The 18,220-nt window shown below is 43.4% G+C and overlaps 1 protein-coding gene and 1 long non-coding RNA gene across 2 annotated transcripts; both read left to right on the top strand.

The window, feature by feature from the left end:
- The first annotated feature begins 520 nt into the window (after positions 1-520).
- LOC139537387 (uncharacterized) lies at positions 521-7,779 on the top strand. The gene is made up of 4 exons (XR_011667522.1): positions 521-622; positions 6,266-6,331; positions 6,442-6,591; positions 6,741-7,779. It is a non-coding gene; the product is annotated as an uncharacterized lncRNA (long non-coding RNA).
- A 4,026-nt stretch (positions 7,780-11,805) lies between these two features.
- LOC139537384 (P2R1A-PPP2R2A-interacting phosphatase regulator 1-like) lies at positions 11,806-18,153 on the top strand. Its single transcript, XM_071338620.1, has 9 exons — positions 11,806-12,588; positions 12,705-12,789; positions 13,067-13,123; positions 13,357-13,403; positions 13,475-13,529; positions 13,672-13,739; positions 13,858-13,913; positions 14,005-14,089; positions 14,194-18,153. Exons 1-9 carry the CDS (start codon positions 12,488-12,490, stop codon positions 14,306-14,308), a joined length of 669 nt encoding a protein of 222 aa, XP_071194721.1. The 5' UTR covers positions 11,806-12,487; the 3' UTR covers positions 14,309-18,153.
- The last annotated feature ends 67 nt before the right edge of the window (positions 18,154-18,220 follow it).

Here is an 18,220-nt window from a genome sequence, read left to right as displayed (position 1 = left end):
ATTTGAAATTATTTATACTTTTACTTTTGACACTTAAGTATATTTAAAACCAAGTGTTTTTAGACTTTTAGACTCAAGTAATATTTTACTGGGTGACCTTCATTCTTACTTGAGTCACTTTCTATTAAGGTATCTTTACTTTTACTCAAGTATGGTAATTGAGTAATTTTTACACCACTGATTTTCCCATTGGCTTTACAAAACGCCATTATCATTACTCTCTATACGGTTCAAGTGGCGTAGAAGGAGGCGGGAACATTGGACAGGAAGCTATAAACTGTAGTATTTGTATAGCCAGAGCTCTATATATAATGACAATATGACCATGTCTCCGCCCTAACAATGGTAGTCGTTGTCCCAAATGCGGGAAGGCAGGCGACAAGATCAGGTCCAAAATAAACCCATAGAAATTTATTGGGCATTTTTGGGCCAGAGTAAAACCTCTCGCTTCGCATTTTCCTCTTTGGTATTGCTCTTGTGGGGGACGATGAATACGGTGCGGGAAAGCGTCATACTGCTTTTGCCTATTGATTTGCTGAGATGACGCACCAGGAAATATTCCTGACCAATGCGTCGATTAGATCAAGATTCTTGGGCGGAGCGTTGCACGTTGTATGTCTAAGTAAGCATGTTGATTTCTAATTTAAAACCAGCCAAAGTTCATATTTTTTAAGAACTGTCTGCTGAAGTGTGAGTGAAATTTGCCCAGACATGGATACTGTCACTGTATCAGACTCGATACTTGTGAGGGGACTGGTGTTCATAGGTGGCTTCACAGTGCTGTATTACATGCTAAAATGGTCCTGGATTTGCTGGTGTGGATTCAGAGTGTACGTGCTGTCAAAAGTTTCAGAAGTTTACATACACTTAGGTTGGAGTCATTAAAACTCGTTTTTCAACCACTCCACAAATTTCTTGTTAATTATTAATTGTTATTATTAATTATTTCACTTATAATTCACTGTATCACAATTCCAGTGGGTCAGAAGTTTACATACACTTAGCTTGGAGTCGTTGAAACTCGTTTTTCAACCACTCCACAAATTTCAATAATTAATTGTTAATTATTAATTGTTATTATTAATTATTTCAAATCAAATTTTATTTGTCACATACACATGGTTAGCAGATGTTAATGCGAGTGTAGCGAAATGCTTGTGCTTCTAGTTCCGACAATGCAGTAATAACCAACAAGTAATCTAACCTAACAATTCCACAACTACTACCTTATACACACAAGTGTAAAGGGATAAAGAATATGTACATAAAGATATATGAATGAGTGATGGTACAGAACCCAATAGGCAAGATGCAGTAGATGGTATAGAGTACAGTATATACATATGAGATGAGTAATGTAGAGTATATAAACATAAAGTGGCATAGTTTAAAGTGGCTAGTGATACATGTATTACATAAAGATGGCAAGATGCAGTAGATGATATAGAGTACAGTATATACATATACATATGAGATGAGTAATGTAGGGTATGTAAACATTATATTAAGTGGCATTGTTTAAAGTGGCTAGTGATACATTTTTACATCATTTCCATCAATTCCCATTATTAAAGTGGCTGGAGTTGAGTCAGTATGTTGGCAGCGGCCACTTAATGTTAGTGGTGGCTGTTTAACAGTCTGATGGCCTTGAGATAGAAGCTGTTTTTCAGTCTCTCGGTCCCTGCTTTGATGCACCTGTACTGACCTCGCCTTCTGGATGATAGCGGGGTGAACAGGCAGTGGCTCGGGTGGTTGTTGTCCTTGATGATCTTTATGGCCTTCCTGTGACATCGGGTGGTGTAGGTGTCCTGGAGGGCAGGTAGTTTGCCCCCGGTGATGTGTTGTGCAGACCTCACTACCCTCTGGAGAGCCTTACGGTTGTGGGCGGAGCAGTTGCCGTACCAGGCGGTGATACAGCCCGACAGGATGCTCTCGATTGTGCATCTGTAGAAGTTTGTGAGTGCTTTTGGTGACAAGCCAAATTTTTTCAGCCTCCTGAGGTTGAAGAGGCGCTGCCGCGCCTTCTTCACAACGCTGTCTGTGTGGGTGGACCAATTCAGTTTGTCCGTGATGTGTACACCGAGGAACTTTCCACCTTCTCCACTACTGTCCCGTCGATGTGGATAGGGGGGTGCTCCCTCTGCTGTTTCCTGAAGTCCACAATCATCTCCTTTGTTTTGTTGACGTTGAGTGTGAGGTTATTTTCCTGACATCACACTCTGAGGGCCCTCACCTCCTCCCTGTAGGCCGTCTCGTCGTTGTTGGTAATCAAGCCTACCACTGTAGTGTCGTCCGCGAACTTGATGATTGAGTTGGAGGCGTGCATGGCCACGCAGTCGTGGGTGAACAGGGAGTACAGGAGAGGGCTCAGAACGCACCCTTGTGGGACCCCAGTGTTGAGGATCAGCGGGGCGGAGATGTTGTTACCTACCCTCACCACCTGGGGGCGGCCCGTCAGGAAGTCCAGGACCCAGTTGCACAGGGCGGGGTCGAGACCCAGGGTCTCGAGCTTGATGACGAGTTTGGAGGGTACTATGGTGTTAAATGCTGAGCTGTAGTCGATGAACAGCATTCTCACATAGGTATTCCTCTTGTCCAGATGGGTTAGGGCAGTGTGCAGTGTGGTTGCGATTGCGTCGTCTGTGGACCTATTGGGTCGGTAAGCAAATTGGAGTGGGTCTAGGGTGTCAGGTAGGGTGGAGGTGATATGGTCCTTGACTAGTCTCTCAAAGCACTTCATGATGATGGAAGTGAGTGCTACGGGGCGGTAGTCGTTTAGCTCAGTTACCTTAGCTTTCTTGGGAACAGGAACAATGGTGGCCCTCTTGAAGCATGTGGGAACAGCAGACTGGGATAAGGATTGATTGAATATGTCCTTAAACACACCAGCCAGCTGGTGTGCGCATGCTCTGAGGACGCGGCTGGGAATGCCGTCTGGGCCTGCAGCCTTGTGAGGGTTAACACGTTTAAATGTTTTACTCACCTTGGCTGCAGTGAAGGAGAGCCCGCAGGTTTTGGTAGCGGGCCGTGTCAGTGCGGGCCGTGTATTGTCCTCAAAGCGAGCAAAAAAGTTATTTAGTCTGTTTGGGAGCAAGACATCCTGGTCCGCGACGGGGCTGGTTTTCTTTTTGTAATCCGTGATTGACTGTAGACCCTGCCACATACCTCTTGTGTCTGAGCTGTTGAATTGCGACTCTACTTTGTCTCTATACTGGGACTTAGCTTGTTTGATTGCCTTGCGGAGGGAATAGCTACACTGTTTGTATTCGGTCATGTTTCCGGTCACCTTGCCCTGGTTAAAAGCAGTGGTTTACTTATATTTCACTGTATCACAATTCCAGTGGGTCAGAAGTTTACATACACTAAGTTGACTGTGCCTTTAAACAGCTTGTAAAATTCCAGAAAATGATGTCATGGCTTTAGAAGCTTCTGATAGGCTAATTCACATAATTTGAGTCAATTGGAGGTGTACCTGTGGATGTATTTCAAGGCCTACCTTCAAAGTCAGTGCCTCTTTGCTTGACATCATGGGAAAATCAAAAGAAATCAGCTAAGACCTCAGAGACCTGACTTTCAGAAAAACAAATTGTAGACTTCCACAAGTCTGGTTCATCCGCCCTGACTTTCAGAAAAAAAAATTGTAGACTTCCACAAGTCTGGTTCATCCTTGGGAGCAATTTCCAAATGCCTGAAGGTACCACGTTCATCTGTACAAACAGTAGTACGCAGGTATAAACACCATGGGACCACGCAGCCGTCATACCGCTCAGGAAGGAGACGCGTTCTGTCTCCTAGAGATGAACATACTTTGGTGCGAAAAGTGCAAATCAATCCCAGAACAACAGCAAAGGACCTTGTGAAGATGCTGGAGGAAGCAGGTACAAAAGTATCTATATCTGTCATGCCCTGACTTTAGTTATATTTGCTTTCTTTATTATTTGGTTAGGTCAGGGTGTGACAAGGGGTGGTTTGTTTAGTTTTTGTATTGTCTAGGGTTTTTGTCTTGTCTATGGGGATTTTGTATTGTCTAGGGGTTGTAGGTTTATGGTGGCCTGAGTGGGTTCCCAATGAGAGACAGCTGTTTATCGTTGTCTCTGATTGGGGAGCCTATTTAGGTTGCCATTTTCCATGTTGGTTTGGTGGGTAGTTGTCCATGTTTAGTTGCCTGTGAGCACTACGTTGGCGTCACGTTTCGTTTGTTAGTTTGTTATTTTGTTAGTTAAGTGTTCTTCGTTGTATTAAAAGATGAATTCCAATTCCCAGAGCCAGGATACATGGCAAGAAGCCTCCAGTGGTGATCCATGGCACGAAGCCTCCAGTGATGATCCATGGCAAGAAGCCTCCAGTGATGATCCATGGCACGAAGCCTCCAGTGATGATCCATGGCACGAAGCCTCCAGTGATGATCCATGGCACGAAGCCTCCAGTGAGGATCCATGGCACGAAGCCTCCAGTGAGGAGTTATGGCACGAGGCCTCCAACGAAGGCCATCAGTCCGGAGCCTCCAGCGACGCCCTTCAGTCCGGAGCCTCCAGCGACGCCCTCCTGTCCGGAGCAGCCAGAGTCTCCCTCCTGTCCGGAGCAGCCAGAGTCTCCCTCCTGTCCGGAGCTGCCAGAGTCTCCCTCCTGTCCGGAGCTGCCAGAGTCTCCCTCCTGTCCGGAGCTGCCAGAGTCTCCGGCGAGGGTCCCCGCTCTAGAGGAGCCACCAAAGTTGGCCAAGCCAGAGGTGGAGCGGGGTCTGCGTCCCTCACCAGAGCCGCCACTGCGGGGAGATGCCCACGCAGACCCTCCCATATAGGTTTAGGTTTGCGGCCGGGAGTCCGCGCCTTTGGGGGGGGTACTGTCACGCCCTGACTTTAGTTATATTTGATTTCTTTATTATTTGGTTAGGTCAGGGTGTGACAAGGGGTGGTTTGTTTAGTTTTTGTATTGTCTTGGGGTTTTTGTCTTGTCTAGGGTTTTTTGTTATCTATGGGGATTTTGTATTGTCTAGGGGTTGTAGGTTTATGGTGGCCTGAGTGGGTTCCCAATCAGAGACAGCTGTTTATCGTTATCTCTGATTGGGGAGCCTATTTAGGTTGCCATTTTCCATGTTGGTTTGGTGGGTAGTTGTCACGTTTCGTTTGTTAGTTTGTTATTTTGTTAGTTTGTTAAGTGTTCTTCGTTGTATTAAAATATGTATTCCAATCGCGCTGAACCTTGGTCCACTCCTTTAAACGGCCGTGACAATATCCACAGTAAAACGAGTCCTATATCGACATAGCCTGAAAGGCCGCTCTGCAAGGAAGAAGCCACTGCTCCAAAACCGCCATAAAAAAGCCAGACTACGGTTTGCAACTGCACATGGGAACAAAGATCGTAGTTTTTGGAGACATGTCCTCTGGTCTGATGAAACAAAAATAGCCAAAGAACACCATCCCAACCGTGAAGTACGGTGGTGGCAGCATCATGTTGTGGGGGTGCTTTGCTGCAGGAGGGACTGGTGTACTTCACAAAATAGATGGCATCATGAGGAGGGAAATTATGTGGATATATTGAAGCAAAATCTCAAGACATTAGTCAGGAAGTTGAAGCTTGGTTGCAAATGGGTATTCCAAATGGACAATGACCCCAAGCATACTTCCAAAGTTGTGGCAAAATGGCTTAAGGACAACAAATTCAAGGTATTGGAGTGGCCATCACAAAGCCCTGACCTCATCCTATAGAAAATGTGTGCGAGCAAGGATGCCTACAAACCTGACTCAGTTACACCAGCTCTGTCAGGAAGAATGGGCCAAAATTCACCCAACTTATTGTGGGAAGCTTTTGGAAGGCTACCTGAAACGTAGCCTTCCAAAAGTTAAACAATTTGAAGGCAATGTTACCAAAAACAAATTGAGTATATGTAAACTTCTGACCCACTGGGAATGTGATGAAAGAAATAAAAGCTGAAATTAATCAATCTCTCTACTATTATTCTGACATTTCCCAATCTTAAAATAAAGTGGTGATCCTAACTGACCTAAAACAGAATTTTTACTAGGATTAAATGTCAGGAATTGTGAAAAACTGAGTTTAAATGTATTTGGCTAAGGTGTATGTAAACTTCCGACTTCAAGTGTATATGCCATTCAGCAGATGCTTTTATCCAAAGCGACATACAGTCATGCATGCATACATTTTACATACGGATGGTCCGGGAATCAAACCCACTATCCTGGCATTGTAAGTGACATGCTCTATAACAGCTACAGAGGATCAATGTTATCCATTCTTTTCTTGGCAGATTTTTGTGACATATTTTTCCAGATCTCTGAATTCAGAGTACAAGTCACAGGGAATAACAGTTCAGGTAAAATACTTTAAGAATGTTGTATCACATGCACTCCTGTTTCAGTATCCTTCCTTGCATCTTTGTGTTTCTTCCTATCTCTTGTCCTTTCTTAATTTCCTCTCCTTTAGTGTGTGGCTCCCTTTATGGTGTCCACAAACATGACCCACAACTTGCCCCCCAACCTGTTGTTGAAGAGTGCCAGTGCTTTTGCCCGTGAAGCTCTGAACACAGTGGGTCACTCTAGCTACACCAGCGGCTGTGTGTCTCACGCTCTTCAGGTAGGAACTCCTCTTATCCACGCAAATATTCAAAACAAACTACTCTATAACGGTTTTGTTACCTTAGCCAAAAATGAGCCATGCATAATATACTATTAGACTATTTTATGTGATTGTAAATATCTCGGTCTCTCTTTGCCGTCCCACAGCACATTGCTTTGTCCATTTTCTTCCCTGATTGGCTGCGCCTTTCATCCTACTGTGTGAAGCAGACAGAGACATTTGCACAGAGCATGGAGAAAAAAAATTATGAAATGACAGAACATTCTGCAAGCAAAGAGGACTAAGGAGTGCAAAGGAGGTTGCTACTGAAACGTTTGTGGTGCTTTAAAGAGGTCATATTGGAAATTGATATGAGATGTTTTACTTCATATGTAGATAACTAATTGATCAATGTTACTGTTTTTGCATTGACTGCCATTTAAAGGTATTGGTAATAGGAAAGAGATTGTGTAATGTTGATGTGTTGTTAATAAGCTGACCCCAAATCCATCAGGAACTATATAGCCTGAGTGCAGCAGAGTATGATCTGTGGGAGACGAAACTCTCAAACAGGCTTCTATAGTACATATTCTAGCTATAAACATATTAGGGATATAGACTACAACATTATAACTGAATGCTTGAACATGTGCATGTTCTGGTTGATTTGGACTTTTAACATAGTACAATTTTTGGTATCAACCGTCACATTTTTGTGATCTCTATTTTCTTAAAAATAAATACAAAGACAATTACTTTTGTTTATTGTATTGCCTTTTGCCAACCCATTCACAAATGACTGTCAAATAGTTGTAACTGAGTAACATATGTGTAGAGGAAACAGCATGTTTAATGTAATTACTTTGGTTTTTGACATTTTCTATTGAGTAATTTGCATGGACAGAGTCCTGATTAACTCACAAGCAGCCTGTCTGGCACTCACTGATCAGTCCACAGACTCTAGAGAACAGTCTGTGTGGCACAACCTGAGAACAGCACATGGATTCTGAGCAGAGTCAGAAATATACAGTAACTTCATAGGACTGTAAAGAGGAAACTATTTCTGCTTAAGCACAAACATCCCACCACAAGTTGTGAAATGTTTAATCTTTCATATATCGTCAACTACCTGCCTCTAAATTAGTAAATCGTTTTAATAAATACCAAACTCCTTGCAGTAACATTCTGTTTCCAAAATCTGTACATAAGAAAAGCATAGCAAAACAGCATAAAAATCTAAATACTTTTTCCAAGTAACAAATGAATGGCATGATCCTTAGCATTTGGCATAAGGGTGATGCATTATAAATTAGACAAAATAAATGAGCAATCCATATTTAGTCTGCCTGCCAGTGGCTTAATGCTTGTGTATTATGACAATATTGTCAAGCATTAGGCACTAATGTAGTTCAGAGCGGTTTCAGGAAGTTTGAATTCATGTTCCATCATGAACCACATAGTAGTCCGAAGAAGCAGCATTTTAAGCACGACCAATTGGTGAGTGACCCAAAATCCTAAGAGATCATTTGGTCCAAAGACGCTCGTGAGCTCTCCCAAACTGGGTCACAATTATGAAGAGGAACACACTGGGAAAAGGGGTCAATGGAAAGCGATTGTACCAGCATCAAATAACAAATAAAAGAACACAAGGAACACAAAATTCTAGTTTCCATAGCTAGTTAGCATATGTTGCCCTTTCTGTATTTCAGAATCCATTTTCCCTCCATCACCATTCAACCTATCATATGATTCTTCTTTGGTCCAGTGCTGCAGAACAGACCATTTGATCTACTGACATGTAACATTCACTCACACTGAATCAGTGTCACTCTCAGGCCACACGGTCAATTCCATAGCGGAGGTTTTTTATGAAAACTACATCTGTGTACACAGCTATATCAGGCACAACATAAATGTATTTATATTATTACCCAACCAACACAAAGGCATGAGACAAGTACTCCATTAAATTACAGTTAACAAATAAATATATTACAGAAAGTAGGTAGGTACCACTGTGACTGACTAGATGTTGAATGTGTTCATTTGTGAAATGAGTGGATGTGTCAATGAGTTACAATACAAGATGTGAAACTACATGCCCAGGGAACAGAGCTATACTTATAGGTCCCGTTGTGTAGTGTGCCTGTGTGTTTATTTTCAGCCTCAGTACTGTGCTCCATCTGCATCCTGTTGACTGCAGACTGAAAGTCCTCTGAAAGGGTCTGGGCCGGCTTCGTCAGGCCCTCCAGCTCTGGGTCCTGTGTCTGTTTCTGTCCGTAGAGCTGCACCACAGAGTCCCAGGGCACTATCTTGATGGAGGCCCTGGTCCTCAGCTTCCTCAACAGCTCCCGGTAGGTCTCCTCTTTAACCACCCAACCCTGGTCGCTGGACTCTGCCTCCACACACAGGAATATTCTCATTCTGGCATGGCGCCATCTGCTGGCCATGTTGAGAACACAAGCCATCTGCAGCAGGAAGAGACTTCCCATCTGCAGCAGGAAGAGACTGCACACGTCCACGGAGGCTGCAGACGTGCTGCTCGGCTGCAGCAGGTTGAGGGGCCACACGTCGATGATCCTCGCGGCCCCGTCCGTCTTGGTCCCCATGCCCTCTCCCTGCAGCTGGAAGAAATAGCGGCCCAGACACACGTTCTTACTCATCTTGATGGCATCCAAGATGATTCCCACATACTCTTCTGACGTGAGCCAGCGTGGGCTCTCCACATGGCGGACCGGGGGGAAGTGGGCTTGCAGAGAGGGCAGATCCACCCCAAAATCACCCCCTCCAGACCCACAAAAGGAAGGGTCTTAAAGTATAAAGTATAACACTGCACACTGCACACTGCCCTAACCCATCTGGACAAGAGGAATACCCATGTGAGAATGCTGTTCATCGATTACAGCTCAGCATTCAACACCATAGTACCCTCCAAACTCGTCATCAAGCTCGAGACCCTGGGTCTCGACCCCGCCCTGTGCAACTGGGTCCTGGACTTCCTGACGGGCCGCCCCCAGGTGGTGAGGGTAGGTAACAACATCTCCACCCCGCTGATCCTCAACACTGGGGCCCCACAAGGGTGCGTTCTGAGCCCTCTCCTGTACTCCCTGTTCACCCACGACTGCGTGGCCATGCACGCCTCCAACTCAATCATCAAGTTTGCGGATGACACTACAGTGGTAGGCTTGATTACCAACAACGACGAGACGGCCTACAGGGAGGAGGTGAGGGCCCTCGGAGTGTGGTGTCAGGAAAATAAGCTCACACTCAACGTCAACAAAACAAAGGAGATGATTGTGGACTTCAGGAAACAGCAGAGGGAGCACCCCCCTATCCACATCGACGGGTCAGTAGTGGAGAAGGTGGAAAGTTTTAAGTTCCTCGGTGTACACATCACGGACAAACTGAATTGGTCCACCCACACAGACAGCGTTGTGAAGAAGGCGCAGCAGCGCCTCTTCAACCTCAGGAGGCTGAAGAAATTCGGCTTGTCACCAAAAGCACTCACAAACTTCTACAGATGCACAATCGAGAGCATCCTGTCGGGCTGTATCACCGCCTGGTACGGCAACTGCTCCGCCCACAACCGTAAGGCTCTCCAGAGGGTAGTGAGGTCTGCAGAACGCATCACCGGGGGCAAACTACCTGCCCTCCAGGACACCTACACCACCCGATGTCACAGGAAGGCCATAAAGATCATCAAGGACAACAACCACCCAAGCCACTGCCTGTTCACCCCGCTATCATCCAGAAGGCGAGGTCAGTACAGGTGCATCAAAGCAGGGACCGAGAGACTGAAAAACAGCTTCTATCTCAAGGCCATCAGACTGTTAAACAGCCACCACTAACATTTAGCGGCCGCTGCCAACATACTGACTCAACTCCAGCCACTTTAAAAATGGGAATTGATGGAAATTATGTAAAAATGTACCACTAGCCACTTTAAACAATGCCACTTAATATAATGTTTACATACCCTACATTACCCATCTCATATGTATATACTGTACTCTATATCATCTACTGCATCTTGCCATCTTTATGTAATACATGTACCACTAGCCACTTTAAACTATGCCACTTTATGTTTACATACCCTACAGTACTCATCTCATATGTATATACCGTACTCTATACCATCTACTGCATCTGCCATGCCGTTCTGTACCACCACTCATTCATATATCTTTATGTACATATTCTTTATCCCTTTACACTTGTGTGTGTGTGTAAGGTAGTAGTTGTGGAATTGTTAGGTTAGATTACTTGTTGGTTATTACTGCATTGTCGGAACTAGAAGCACAAGCATTTCGCTACACTCGCATTAACATCTGCTAACCATGTGTATGTGACTAATAAAATTTGATTTGATTTGATAATCACAGTTATCAGTGTGGAACAGTGTGGTCTATTTCTTGTTTGTGTTTAACTTTATTTGTGTGATCACCAGCCAACGAAGACTGGACGTTAGGGGGAGTGTCCTGTGATAATTAGCCAATCCATAAGGAGGGTAGAAGGTTAATGAACCTCCCTTTCATCTGGTCTACATACAATACTGTATGTCCTCTGACACTGCACATTGCTTAATCTGACACCCTCACACATCTTTAAACTCTGTATTCGTTCACAGAACATCTCCCTCTATCACTCACACATTATTGGGAAGGCACACGAACATGCACACACAGCCTCCATTCCCAATCATGACCCTAACTCTGCCCCCCTCTCCAGGCCATGACAGCTGGTGTAGAAAAGGTGGGCATAACACAGGCTGGGACAGTCCCCTCCCCTGCCTCTGTTAATGGAAAGCATGTGTGAAAAAGCTGGAGGCATAGGAGCAGTAGCAGCATCCAGAACAGTCTAATGTTGAGGACAATTCAAGAGGAACCCATGGAGGAAGTTTAAATAGTCTAATTCAACAGGGTGATTGTTATAAAAGGACAACTGTGCAAAATCACTTGTGTACTATTGTAAACCAGTGCAGGGTTTGAATTACAACCGGGCTAGGCACACCATAACACATCAGATATTGTATTTTAAGCTAAGCATAGGCCTACCACCAACCCTTATCCCTGACCATAGCCTTATCTCTTTGATTGTCTACTATCAAAATCAGTTTGGGAAAAGTGATGCAGCCCAAGCAGGCAGGCAGACAATGTGCTCATGCAGCACTCCAGCCTTCTCATGTTGCAATGAATCTCCTTCGTGCAATATTCTATCTAGCCAAGGAGAGGCGCTGTAATCACAGATGACGAACTACCTCTAATTGTTGGAGGACTATGTTGTAAAATCTTTCAATTAGTTATATTTCGATATAGTTCTAATGTTGGGAGATTTGGTCGATTGCGCAATTAACAACTTAACCGGAGGATGCACCACTTCAACGACCCAAAACCAAAGGTTATATTGTTGTTGAGGACAGTGCCGTTTTATTCTGACTGACTGGTTAGCTGCTAGCCAACAGTTGGAGTAGCTAGCTACCCAGCTAGCTAATCTTAAAAAGTCACGTCTCCAGCTGGCCTGCTAACCTAACCTAATTTACGTTAACATTTATTGTAAGGGATATATCTCGCTAGTTTAGTGTTTTTCTATGCGTTGTTTGTTTAGCCTTTGTGCAACCATAGGAATTGGGTTTCTGGGTGTTTTATTATAAGGTTAGCTTGCTAGCTAGCTACGAATAGTCGCTTGCAGTAACTGGAGCCAAAAGTCTGACTTCATTTAACAAAAATGAGATAGAAGGAAGACACCAAGTACATTTCCCGCTGATTTAGCGGCTCTGAATTGGATCGAAAGCTTTGTGTGTGAGGCCTGCAGGTCGGGCTTTCACCGAGCTAGAGTAGGGCCGTACGCCGCCTGTGAACACTCTTAGGCCAGCAGCTCGCGCTGCTAGGCTGGAGGCCGGGGATTTCAAGAAATGGAACGAATGGAAGTGGACCAGTGCGCAGGCGCAACTACCGGGAGCGGAGGAGGGGCTCTTCGTAGATCGAACAGCGCCCCCATGATCACAAGTGTCAGGTCAGTGAAATTTATATTCTCTTTGAGTGAATGCAACTGTCTTGTCATTTTGTTTTTCATGTCTGCTTTGGAATGACTGAGTTTTATTGTATTGTTTGTTTCCCTCCGTGTAACAGTGATGGTATGACAGTGTTCAGTCCAACTAGTTCAGCCCGGTATCGGCGGAGCAGTGTCTCTGTGAATCCCAGTTGCCCTTATCGGGTGAGTGTGTGTGTGTGTGTGTGTGTGTGTGTGTGTGTGTGTGTGTGTGTGTGTGTGTGTGTGTGTGTGTGTGTGTGTGTGTGTGTGTGTGTGTGTGTGTGTGTGTGTGTGTTCTGTCTGACTAAGTTGGTGTTGAAATGCCTTCAGTGTTTTCTGATCTCTCAATCTCCATGTATTTCTGTCTGTCTCTGGATGCCTGTCTGTTATCATTCAGTATTCTGTCAGTTACTCCGTCAAGAGGAGGCCGACAATAATACCTCCAGTCTTGTTTCCACAGGCCGTCCCCTTGTCCCCTTTCTCATTGGGTGGTGAGAGACCAGACCACAAAAGGCAGGTGAGGACAAGGTTAGGGATATTCTGGGCCTCTTCCCTCTATTTGTGCAAATGCCTGCCTCTGAGTAATGATGCTGGTTTGGGTGTTTGCTTAAGCATTAGCCTGTGTGTTAGTACAGTTCTGTGTGAGGTTATCTTATGTGAGTGCTCACATTGGTGTTTCAGAGTGTGTGCAGCATGCTGTAGTATGTGTGGTGTATGACCACTGACTGGAAGTTTGTGTTTTTGTTCCAGGTTGAGAATATGGAGATGACACTCAGGGGGAGTCTTCAGAGACTAAGGTAAGGTAGTAAAACGCTGTACAAATGCACATACATACACACTACTATGTTTTCTCTCTCTCTTGCTGTAGTGCTTCCAACCTGGTCCCTCCTCCTGTCAGTCACTGGCATGATCATTCATCAGGGGTGAGTACTCCCTGTGTGTTCTGCACGTGACTGTAGTGCTTTGTCATACCAAAGCATGGAGAGAGGTGTAATGAATGAATGATTAATAAATAGATGGATAAAGAGGCATCTGACATTTATTTTGGTCCGCTGTCTTTCACAGGGATTCCATTCACAGGACAGTGGTGTCACACCCAATTCGTCCCCTAGTCCAACTCGAAGGTTTAGGGGGTGAGTTGAGTTCCACGCTGTATGGCAAACTAAATTGAGTGCAGATTCATTGCCATCCTATGATTGTGGACTGACACTGTGTCCACACCATCTTAACACAAAATGTGTCCCCCACCAGGCCTACAGTCAGTTCTACTGTGAGATGGCCTGCCCTGACTCCACTGAAAAGGAAAGGTAAGAACGTTGCTTCAAGAATAGTGCTTACTTTGCTCAGTGTGTGTGTTTTTCTGTGTCCTCTCCTCCATCCTGTTGTTCTGCCATGTAGGAGGAGTGGAGTCTGATGGCCCGCCCAAGAAGCTGTTTGTTGCCGGGGTAACAGAACCTGCTCACCGGACTAGTTACACAGTCAGGTGAGAACTAGAAACATACGCACACAAACACACTCTTGCAAATATGGTGCTAGCTGCATCTCTGTTAACCTCTTTCTATTTTTCCTTATTTCCCCCTCCCCCAGTGTGTCCCAGGCGTCTGTAGACTCTCCTACAGGTGGTGTGTCTGTGTGTGATGCCAGTCCCCAGGGTAGTCCACTGTCCCTGTCTCCTCCCCCCTCATACCAGCCCAACATCTAGACACCCCAACACCAGGAGCCTATCATAGACCAGGACTACAGTCAGCCTGTCAGGGCCCTGGATCCCTCAACACAGCCCCACTCACCCAGTCCACCTATCATGGGAATCAACCCAGTAAGCCTATCAGAACCCTAGTTTCTACACAATCTGCCTATCAGGGAGCACTCCTCTCTCTCAAACAATCAGAGCATTGGGTAAACATATTCCTTGGCTCCTGAAGTAATCAGATCTGGATTTGTAATCAAGTTAATTGATAATATCTAGATGTTATACAAAGACTGGCACCCGTACTTTGTTAATCAGAAGGTTGCAGGAAATGCCCTGCTAAAGGAAGTTGGTGACCAGTGCATTGTAAGGTAGTGTCAGGGTGAAGAGATTGTGATGACAATGGGAAAGAACTTAGAAAATCGTTTGACTAACTTCTGGACTCACTTTTCGCTGTAGTTGACATGTGGGTTGTGTTGTGATAACCAATGTCAACTATGGTTGTAATTTTCCTTGTTGGGATTTTGTTTATCCCATATCTAGAGGTGTTACTGGTACTGTAAAACAGAATGAGTTCTTCCAATAGTCAAGAAAAGGCCTTGTCTGAAGTTGTGTTCAGGGGTAACGGTGAGGGAATGTTATATCCCACTGAACGGGACCCAATAGTCCAGTATTCTTTGATAGTCTAGAAGTTAGCACTCAAACATGAGACAATAAGTCACCACAGCGGACTGCCGAGCCGGTGGTGGCTCTGAGTTTGTCTATATGTGAATAGTGTATTGATATGTGAATACGCGGATATAAGCAGGGCTGCCTTTATGGCCCCTCACTTTCTCTGGCTGTAGGGGTTTGTACTGTAAATATAGAATCACCAAGCAAAGCTCTGCCCAGAGGTCCCTCCCAATCCTGGTCCTTAAGGGCCCAATCCTAATGATTGTTCTGCGTGGATACTGGTAATTAAAATTTTAGCACAAATCTGTCATTGACATGACAGAGCAATTCCACTGTATCAGAGTGACACAAACCACGTTTCCATCCACAGTTTTTATGCTAGTAAAGTCATATTGTATAAAAAAAAAATACGACAGCTGTGATGGTAACAGGAAGTTTCAGTACAATTTTCTAAATGCCGACAGATAATTTGTTAATTCGACATGGTAGGATCTTTTTGTGTCTGTAAAATAAATTATGCAAGAAATGGCTTTATGCGCTAATATTGATATAATAACCACATCGAAGTAAACTTGGAGTCACACGATGACGTGTGGTCCTCCCACTACAACTCAAGGAAACCATGCAGTTTATTAGGCTACAGATGAAATAAGTTATGAACTTCACAGGGTGGGGAAAGTGCACGATGCTCCTTTGTAATAAATATTGAGAGTCTTATTCTGGTGACATGATGATCGATACTTGACTGCCATTTTGACAAATATAAATATTCTCGCTCTTATCCATAATAATCTCATCATGTAGATTAACCTACCTGCACTGTATTGGCTAGAGCGCACATGCCAAGACCAGAGTAGGCACATTTGCTATTTAACACAACTGTTTGTGACCAAAGTATTGGTAGAGTTAAATGTGATGGAAACACATTTTTATTTTTATTCGATACATGAAAACTTAAGCGAAAAAGTATGTTTTGTGTGCACTGTCATCACACACTGATTATTATCTGCAACAAGTCAGTTTGGTGGAAACACCACCACCGTATTTTAGAATATTCAAATGATAATCTGTCACCAATTGGATGGAAACCTAGCTACAGACTCAGATTTTTCTATTTAAAATGTCAAACAAAAACCAATGATTGCAAAGTTAAACACCATACAACTCTATGCACAAGGACTACTTTGAACAATTTCACCTGAACATTTTATAAAAACACATTTACTTGACGAAGGAATCACCTCTTGACAGGTGTGTGTTCTTTAGTTAGATAGAAAGGACCAGGACTGGGGATCTCAGTCCACTGGGTAGAGCGTGATATACCCTTTCTCTATATGGGTACTTTAACAGAGGTAGTCTGTGGGGTGTTAACATACATTTTTCCATTGGATTACATTGCTGACCGGTCTTATTCAAATTCTGTAATGTGGTATGGTTATACATGCTCAGTACCCTGATAGATAGATATCATAAGTGACATCAAGGGCATATCATGCTGTTTGGGTTGATGTCATTTATGGGAAAGGTATGTGGTTTTTAACCCCATGACTGTGACCTCCAGACCTTTTGACTTGTGAAATGTATAGTCTATATAAGCTGCTTAGAGAAGTGTCTTATACAAAAACAGAATGTTATCGACAGTAACTGTGTAATACTCTTAATTCAAATGCCCTTTCCAGAGCTGAGTTTTACAGCAATGGACAGAAAATGTCTCCTTTTTGTAGACCTTCTACTTCCTATTTGCACAGTATTAGTTTCACATTATTAATCAATATTGCTGTTACACGAATGGGATCATATCCTGATTTTAAGACATGCTGTTGCTTTGTATATTTCTTGCTTCAGTTGCTCGTTTCTCATCAGGTTACTGTCTCTGTCCTGTCTCAGAGAAGTGCTTGGGTCAGCAAGGGTTGAGGGTCATCTGCTGATCTTAACCACTGATTTTAGATGAAGGAATTTTGTTTTTCCTTAGTGACAATCAGTGAATTTGGAGGGAAATAAAACCTCCAGTTCAAGTTATATTCATGTTCACTTGTTCTCAAGACTGTATATTTGTTCTGTTATATTTTGACTGCATACATTGTTTAGATTGACAACCAGCATCACAGCTCCATTTCTCGCCAAGGTGTATGATTGAGATCCTAGTGTAGATGATCAATCAACTCACATTGCCAAACCCAAATGATTACCTTTTCATACTCATTGTACAGACAGACTAGCTTTCAGACACATGTATTTGATACTCTTACCTAATTATGGGGAGATATCCTGTAAATGCATACTGAGTCAAATAACATGAACATCCACAGAAGATGCTGATCTCTGTCTGATATAGCTAACTCCATTTTAATCTGCGGTTAACCTACAAGTAAAACTTGCAATCAAATGGCACTAACATTCAATGGTAGTTTCACCAATCCCATCCTTGTTGCAAAAGATAAACTAGAGGGAAATAAATACATTTGGACATGATCTGAAGCCAAATATAAAATATTTAAATAATCTGTTGATGTTCATTGTAGTTGACCCACAGGATTTGCATGCCTTATCAGCAGTGTTTCCCAGTGTCCTGTCATATGAGACCACTGCCTGTAGGAGATAGATATGTCACCTTGGTCAGACCCAGGCCTAGGAGACAAACAGAGGCCACGTCTGGCCGTCTCAATTGCAATACTTCAACCAGGAGACCATCTGGTTGGTGCGAGTTCAGTTAAACACACTTCATTTGTATTGCCATTTACTGATTATTTTATTGTTTCCTTTTCATTATTGTTGCTGTTGTCATTATACAAAATATCACACATAAAAAAAAAAAAAAATGTGAACAGCCACAATCTTAAAAATGATTGTTTTCCAAATATGACATGTCAGTGTTAGAGGGCCCCTTTTCCCCCTTTTTTAAAAATGTTTGACTGACAATAGAATTAACAAAGAGAGAGAGAGAGAGGAGGACATAAAGATGTTATTGTGAGAAAGGGAATTAAAGCACATTGCCAGAACATTCAGACAAGTATTTTCAAACTGTAAATAGCTTTGACAAGTCTCTACACAAAGAGAAGATTGTATTTTTATGGAACTGTAAGCACAAGAAAGAGTGAGAATGTACACCTTTTAAATATAAATATATTGTATTATATATATATATAAATAAAAATCATGATAAAAAGTCACTGTATTATTTTAGAAAACCTGTGGACTTGCCTTTGTCTCCATAGATAATTTGATTTGGTCACCTGTACATTTCTGCAATCTTTT

This window comes from Salvelinus alpinus, chromosome 13 (genome assembly GCF_045679555.1).
Source record: "Salvelinus alpinus chromosome 13, SLU_Salpinus.1, whole genome shotgun sequence".
NCBI lineage: Eukaryota > Metazoa > Chordata > Actinopteri > Salmoniformes > Salmonidae > Salvelinus > Salvelinus alpinus.
The sequence above is the reverse complement of the archived record's forward strand: the minus strand, read 5'-3'. Positions and strand labels throughout refer to the sequence as shown.

Coding starts and splice junctions, on each gene's coding strand:
- LOC139537384 (XM_071338620.1), top strand. CDS start 12,488: ATGGAACGAATGGAAGTGGACCAGTGCGCAGGCGCAACTACCGGGAGC. Junction 12,589..12,704: donor CCCATGATCACAAGTGTCAG/GTCAGTGAAATT, acceptor TCCGTGTAACAG/TGATGGTATGACAGTGTTCA. Junction 13,914..14,004: donor GACTCCACTGAAAAGGAAAG/GTAAGAACGTTG, acceptor TCTGCCATGTAG/GAGGAGTGGAGTCTGATGGC.